The sequence below is a fragment of the Schistocerca cancellata genome, chromosome 2, assembly GCF_023864275.1.
Source record: "Schistocerca cancellata isolate TAMUIC-IGC-003103 chromosome 2, iqSchCanc2.1, whole genome shotgun sequence".
NCBI classification, from domain to species: domain Eukaryota; kingdom Metazoa; phylum Arthropoda; class Insecta; order Orthoptera; family Acrididae; genus Schistocerca; species Schistocerca cancellata.
The window spans coordinates 677522812-677531254 of NC_064627.1; the positions used below are offsets into that span (position 1 = coordinate 677522812).

Sequence of the window (8443 nt, forward strand, 5' to 3'; positions counted from 1 at the left end):
ATCACACAGTAGTGGATCAGAACAGTCTTAGGAAGAAGATGACAGTCAGGAAACAGTAGCACATGATGTTACGGAAGGTAACTATACATTTTATATTGGAAAAAGATGGTGAAACAGTTTGGATTAGTCAGCCCCTAACTGCAGGGGAAAAAAGTGCTAAAAACATATCAGAAATTTGCTCAGCCCGAAACGGACTGCCAGAAATGCACTTACATCTTTAGATGCATTTTATCTTTTTATCACTAAAAACATGATAGAAGACATCGTAGCTCATACCAACAGATGGATTGAGAAAAAACGTAATGATACCAACTATTCTAGAGCTCGCCATTGCAAGGACACTTCAGCAGAAGAAATTCATGCTCTTTTCACTGCACTTTTTTTGACTGGCAAAAAGAATGGACATCATGCCAACTGTTGGCATCTGATGGTACTGGTATGACTATCTGATGATCACTTTTCAGTTATAAACATTTCCTTTTTCTTCTTAGAGCAATTGGGTTTGACAATATAGAAACAAGAATTGAATGAAGGTCTACAGATAAACTGGCTCCTCTTAGTGAGTTTCACCAAGAATTTGTAAATCACTGTATTGCTCACTATAATGTCAGTGAATTTGTGACAATTGATGAAATGCTGAAGGCTTTTAAAGACCATTGTGGGTTCGTACAGTGTGTTCCAAATAAGCCTGCAAAGTATGGTATCAAAATATATGCCCTTAGTGACACAAAAACATTTTATACTCTCAATTTCAAAGTGGCAAACAGTTCGCTTGGCCATATCTAAAATCAAATAAATTTGCAGATATTGTCAAAAGACTGGTAACTCCCATAGAGGGCATGAACATGAATGTTACGACTGATAACTATTACATCAGTTATAGTCTAGCTCAGAATCTACAAGATAAAGTTGACCACCATCGGAACTTTGAAATAAATATTTAAAAAAAACAAGAAGGAAATTCCACTTGAATTTCAGGCTAGTAACCACAAGAGAAAGCAAATCAGCACTCAGTGGCTTTCAGTACGATTTCTGTTTATCTTCAACTGTCACTAAAAAAAGGAAAAGTAATCAAAAGTGGAAAATCAGCAATAAATTTGGTCTATAACAGAACCATGGGAGGAGTGGACACTGTGGATCAGATGTGTGTGTCATACAACAAGCAGAATAACCAGGAGATGGCCGCTGGCATTATTCTATCAACATCCTGATATCACAGGAATAAATTTGAATGTCATCTTTAGCCACAACAACCCAGATAATAAAAACAGACGATGGCTTTTTCTAAAAAAACCTATCATCTAGGACAAAGAGTGAAACTAATGAATCTTCCGAAAGATATACAAATATTTCTTGAAAAATTCAGAAAAGGAGGCACTCCATGACAAACCTGGAATATGTCACATATGGGGACGACACAAAAACGTCATGATGAAGACATCATGTGACAATTGTGGAAGTAATGTCTGCAAGAAGCGTTCATCAGAACGTTGTGTGTTTCTCTTGTGATACTAAAGACCTGCGGATGGAAATTTGTTCTGGCTGAAGATGTTTATTTATGTAACCTATATTAATAGAGTTGACTGATTTTTTTTCTTTTACTTTTATCTGAAATAAATAATTAATGCAATGATATGCTGCTTTATTTCAGTTTTTTCCCTTTGGTTTGCCTAAAACTGAGAACAATGTGAAGACGAAATTATGGTGGAAATGCCGCGGCACGCCCACTCGCGTGAAATCAGAAGGTGCGCCCACCAGGGTGTTAAGCAGCAAACAGGCTTCTAACAGTCAAAAAAACCATCCAGCCATGTTCAGTCTTAAACACACAACACTGGAAAATAGTGACACTTAGAAGGGTAAGGACAGAACATTGCCTATTGGCTTACAGCTTCCTCGTGTGATGTGATGATCATCCAGCGTGTGAATGTTCAGGAATCACACTTTCTGTACAAGACACATAGATACATTATTCCAATCTTGACTTATTGTCTCAAGTTCCGATATACTCAGCTCCAAGAGAAACTCTTACAGAATCAAAAACACTTGGTCATTTCTGATAGTCATATCAAAACTGGGCAATGAATCACATCAGATGCTAGTGCCTACTGCAATGTTAGTACTTTCGGATCTTGTCTTACCAAATGGAAGTGCTGATATATTCAGAGCAATGGTTCCCCAGGCTCTGTAGACAAATTCAGAGCTGGGTAACAGCAACACATGCCTGTTGAACATTGAAATAACACTGTCCACAACTTTTAAAGTTGATCTATTTAAATAGGCATTGCAGGTGGTATGCTCTTGCCTTCCTCTGAGCTTTGAACTGACTGACAAGCCGGTTACACAGAGGGACTCCAAACCAATGTGCAACCAGGAATTTTTTTCACATTAACAAGTGATTGTTGGAGGTGAAGGAAGCAATATGTGACAGGAAACATCCTAGAACTGAACACCAATTGGATCCCAAACCTTTTAATTTTTAGTGCGACATTCATTGAGTCAACTAGTCGGTGGCAAATAATCTGTCATCTTCAAATAGTTCTACATGTGTATGCCAAGATACCATTCATACCAAGATATTTACTTGCCTTTTCTTAATATATAGTGGTATTTTGTTCCTTCCATGTTAGAGGCTATTACACTTTCCGCTGGTGAGTTGCATTCAAATGTCTGCAGGGCTGCATAGCTGTCCCTCTTGGTCAAGTGGCATTTTGCATTCCATTATAGGACAGGTTTTCCATTCAGCTGACAATGATCTTGGGATGGATGTTGGAAAGACTGGTGAATCACCAGTGATGAGATCCACTATGTCCTGTATACTGTCTCTCAGTGTTCTGACACAGCCCAGTAATTGAGGTGTCCTACATGCCTGTTAAACATCAATCTGAAAGTCCTTATACATACTGTTTTTCCAGTAAGCTGAAACCATTTAGGGGAATTGGTCACTTAAGTGCAATAATTAGCAACTTCCCACCGATCAGTATCCCCAAGAATAGGCTACCAGAAGGCAAAATAGACAGCTGATACCAACCCTATTGCAATGCTGAGTTATGCCTCTAGAGTGATTAAACAAAAATTGCATGATGTCACCAACAATTCAGCCGAGTACAAATAAATGAAGTCTGCACGCATGGGAAAGCAATTATTTCTGAGGTACATGCATTGATTTCTAAGTGGATTGATACTCAACCATGTGTGTAGAGGCTTTAAGATATATAGAAACATTACATGCAAGTGGGAGAAAGTTCCAATCTCAGTGCAACAAATATCTGTAACACATTACATTTTGGGATGTTGTTTGACTAAGTCTAGAACAACTCCCTGACACTTGCCATAAAATTCCATCAAGATCTCTGTGTGTATGTTGTCTGGATCCTTTGATATATGGGCTAATATATATCAGTGCAGAAAAAAAAGTTGTTGATCATGGACTTATCAATTAACCATCATATTTGTGTAAATACTAATAGTTTTGGATTGGAGAAATGAATGAATAGGGACAGATGCATGTTAGGAGAACAGGTAGATATGAACAGCCAGTTTTTATATGTTCACTATTCATTACAAAAATGTATTTGAGTATAAGACTTTATGTGACAACCCTGGCAGCAGGTGTCACAGAACTTACAGAATGTTATGCACACTAAATATCTCCAACACGCAGCAGAAATGTAGAGGACTTGTCTATAGAGGTCTCCATGAACCTTTATGTCTACAAGATCATGTGGTAGGGTAGCAGCACACATTCTGACTGCCACTGCTTGTAATTCAAGATAAGTGGAATTCATGAAGAGTGATGTATGTCATTAGAAACATAATCACTCTCTCTTTGGACCTATATATGCATGGGATTTGGATTAAGGATCATGCCTTGAGATCGACACATCCTGATTTACATTAACGAGACAAAACATTATAACCACTGCCCATCACAATATAGAATGCGAGCCAGTTGCATTGTGGATATATATCTTCTCGAACATAGATTGCAGCTTCCAGCAGGATAACTGCTCATGTCACAAGGATGGAATCACACTACAGTGGTCTCATGAGTATGACAGTGAATGCATGCTGATGTTTTGCCTGCCAAGTATGCTTGATCTAAACCAAACTTAATATACCAGGGATACCATCAGCTGTGTGGACTCAAACCACCACCATGTACTATATGGAAACAGTGTGACCTGTACAGGCTCTCTCTCTCTCTCTCTCTCTCTCTCTCTCTCTCTCTAATCAATTATTTTCAGAATATTCTTAGCATTGAAGAATGAAAATATTTGAGCTCCAGCCTAGACATCTTGAAATGCAGCACTCTGATAAAGAGAAAAAGATAGTAACTAAGATCAAAGTCTGTAACAAGGTGCCATGTTCAACAAACTTATGGTTAAAACCTCATCAAGTTAGTTTCAATATAAAGCAAGAAACATCAATCAAAATCAAACAGCTAAACAGAGGACAACAGGTTTTGAATGTTTTTATGCTTAATAAATTTCACTGTCTTTCAGAAGCGACAGAAGACATCAAGTATAACATCTCATTGATACTATTCTTACTAATGAAAGTGCAATATCTCAGACGAAATTGTTGGCAATGAAAATGGCTGTGACCACATTGGAGGAAATATCCTAGATGACCTGATTTTGAGCTCATCCACAATCCTAAATGGAAGACTAATGTCTTCAGCACATTCAGTACTGGTGTACTAACATTCTGCTATTACACACATGAAACTAGACTATTCATTCTTTAAATGATTTTACTATCAGTTCTCAATGTAAAAATTTTAGTAAAACTTTGTAAAAAGCTGACTAATATGTCGTTCAAATAATAAACTTTGGATGGTACTGTTCAAATTGTGGTGCTGGATATATCCCACTCTAGCCCCCTATGAACTATAGAGGTCATGACAGCATATATTTTGTAGTTTATACGACAGTTTAAAATATGTGCATCTGATACTCAGGCTAGATGTTCTGAAGCTGGTCAGGTTCCAATAGATGAGACAAAGTTTGCTGTTTGGAAAATCCTTCCATAAATTTTGTATTGTGTGTGTGTGTGTGTGTGTTCGGTGGAAATATAAATTGTGCTTAAGGTAATGGCAGCGTCATATAATGAGGCTTTCTTGCACTTTTATAGTTACAACACACGAAGTATCTACTCAAAATTAACGTGGTTGCAAATGTATCAATACACAACTTTTCAATTATATTTCTCTACGAGCTGCAAGGTAATCATCTGTTATCAACAGTCTGTTAGAAAGGTGCATAAATGTTTTCAACTCCAGTTTGAGGTTGTATACCATACAATACTTCTGATGCATCCTACGCTACTGAACACTGGATTCAGGAGGCACAGTGTAACATTACTTCAGCCGATGTCACGGGGCCGTACCAGTTACGAAATGAGTATGCTTTTCTGTATGAAATATGAGAGCGTACCTTGAGGAGTTTGAGCAATCAACAAACTTAAATGCTTTTTGTGGTCATCTGTTAGTGTCAGCAGCATATTGGAGGGCACTGTTATTCTGAAATACGATATGCTCGAACAAAAAATCTCTTCACAATTCTCAACTAATTATTCTTCCACTGCAGTTAAGGAACAATTTATCTGTACCCTATCCTTCATGAAGCTGACTGACTGACAGAAGACAGATGCGAAAGGTAAACAAGTTTTGATCAAAGTTCTTATACATCCATCAGCAAAGATGCCCTACTAACTTTACAAACTGTTGCTGGCAAGGCAGTGGCGCCACCTGAGTGAATGGATCACTCGATGTTAGCAACTTATGACAGAATTGGTTTTCACCTTTATTGCACCTTGTTATGGAACGAGTATGCACTTGTGCTCTGAATGATGATACTCCTTGCCACTGAGTGCCAAGCGTTTCGCAATGGTTTGCAGAGTTTGCAAAGTATGGATACCGATGTCGATGAGTAGGCGTACTCTTTGAACTCGTAGTGATTAGAGCATTATTTCTTGCTATTGCTAAAAATTGAATAGTAGTAGCTATGCAAACGTGTTCACGCGTTATTTACAGATACTTAAACAATACATTTTAGCTGAAATGCACGTACTAGAATCATCCTCTCCCATTGAGCGAGGTGGAGCAGTGGTTAGCATAGTGGACTCGCATTCAATCCCGCGTCCGGCTATCCTGGTTTAGGTTTTCCGTGATTTCCCTAAATCGCTCCAGGCAAATGCCGGGATGGTTCCTTTGAAAGGACACGGCCGACTTCCTTCCCCATCCTTCCCTAATCCGATGAGACCGGTGACATCGCTGCCTGGTCTCCTTCCCAAAACAACCCAACCCAACCCATCCTCTCTAATGTTCATGCCTGTAGCCTCCATGAAACGCATGGAAGTATGATAATGGGTGCGACCAAAAATAACGTAGAGGTAGTATACTTAAAATGCATTAAAATCGAGCAGTTCACACATGGTTTCGTAAGCAGTAACAAATAGACTTGAGTCCACAGAATGCCATGCGAAGATAACAACTTGTGTTTTACATGAAACAAAAATACTGAGCGAAATCATTTAGGTAACCCCCCTCTCCCCCCAAGACATTACGGATTCGAGCAAAAATTAAGCAGAATACGGGCAACATATTCACAATGTAATTCAAAGACTCCTCAAGAAGATTTGAATCAAGGACACAATGCGATGTAACATGCTTCTTTGTCACATTATGTCAGATGATTTTTAGGTTCTGACATGTGCTAAAGCGTAAATATTTCCACTGATAAAAGCCACACAGTCGAAATTGCAATACTAGATTTGAGAAATAAACAGTTTTATAAACGAAAGGCGACCATGACGTCATGCACAAAATCTTATGTGACTGTGAACCTCAGCTACGAGATGTTTATCTTAGTTCTCTGTTGAGTTTTCTCAAATACTGTATATTAAGTTGCTGCATAAGTTAGTAGTGTATTTGTTTTGCATGTTGGCATTATGGTTGCTATGGTTTTATTATCGATTGCTATTTCTTATCTGTAGTTCACTATTATTATTTGAATTTACATATTATCATTTTGTCATTTGGAGAAAGTGAGTAGAGGTGTGGACGCTAGGAAATGGAGTGCCAAGTGGAGAAATCCGAATGGGGATATTGTCATTGGAAAGAGCACGGCAAGAAAATGGTTTTCTCGAAACTTCCTAGCAGATTAAAACTGTGTGCCAGACCGAGATTCGAACTAGGGACCTTTGCCTTTCGTGGGCAAGTGCTCTACCGACCGAGCTACCCAAGCACAAAGGTCCCGAGTCCACTGCAGAGTGAAAATCTCATTCTCGTTTTAAGGAGGATTGTTTTCACAATAGTGGCTCTCCAAATTCAAGAAGATTTTCAGTATTTGATGAAAATCGTTTAAACACATTACTCCACAATGATCCACGTCATTGTACTTGAGAAAGGGCAAATGTGACGAACAGTGATCATTCCACTATTTAGCACATTTGCATGCAGTGGGAAAGGTTCAAAAAATGGGTGTAGAGGTACCGCATTCTCGAAGCCAAACTCACAAACCTTAGCAAGTGGCCATATGTGCATCTCTACTTGCTCGTTATCAACTGGGTCTTGAACAACACTAACCATTCCTATCCTGTATCGTTACTGGCGGCGATAAATGGTGTCTTACGTTAACATAAGAAAAAGAAAGGAATGGCTGAGTCCAAACAAAGCAGCGAGTCTCTGTACAAAGATTTGCTTGCAACTTCAGAAGATAATGTTATGCATCTGGTGGAACAGTGACGGTGTGGTGTACTACAAGTTGCTTCATCGAGGTGTAACCATCACTGCTGACATTCATTGTTAACAACTGAGACGACTTGCAGATGCAGCCCAAGAACAACGACCTGGAAGATTGTGTGAAGTGGTGCTTCTCCATGAAAATGCCTGCCCTCATTCTGCTAGACTGACAAGAATACTGTATAGGAGTTGGGTTGGGAAGTCATTCCGCATCCACCTCATTCATCTGATCGTGTGCGACCTCAGTTTTCACCTTTTCCATTCTATATCGAACAGCAGTCAAGAAACTTCCTTTCCAGATGAAAATGTGCTCCGAAAATGGCTCGATGAGTTCTTTGCCTCAAAATCATGTGATTTCTTGAAGTTGTGGAATCGAAAAGTTATCACAGTGTTGGCAGACTGTTGTAAATGGTGAAGGAGAATATATTATTGATGAATAGATCTCTGTTATTTGTATCTGTTGTGATTATTAATTTATTAATTTCCATTTTCCTTGTTGCTGCACATTGGCTCATATTAGTTGTAATGTTGCATTTGTTTTGCTAATTTAGATATGCTGCTGCTTGCTTTGTCAATTTGCATTTTTTGTCATTGCTGTTTGTGTTAATTGTTTTGTGCTGCTGCATTGCCTCGTCTCTGGTATATACAGGGTGGTCCATTGATAGTGACCGGGCCAAATATCTCACGAAATAAGCATCA

The 8443-nt window shown here is 38.7% G+C and overlaps 1 protein-coding gene across 1 annotated transcript in view; it reads right to left on the reverse strand.

The window, feature by feature from the left end:
- Positions 1-5679, reverse strand: part of LOC126162415 (COMM domain-containing protein 2) — a 45005-nt gene extending 39326 nt beyond the window's left edge. Inside the window, exon 1 of the mRNA XM_049918913.1 lies at positions 5436-5679. Coding sequence (XP_049774870.1) covers positions 5436-5502 — 67 coding nt within the window. The 5' untranslated portion in view covers positions 5503-5679. The remainder of the gene's footprint in view (positions 1-5435) is intronic.
- Positions 5680-8443: the final 2764 nt, after the last annotated feature.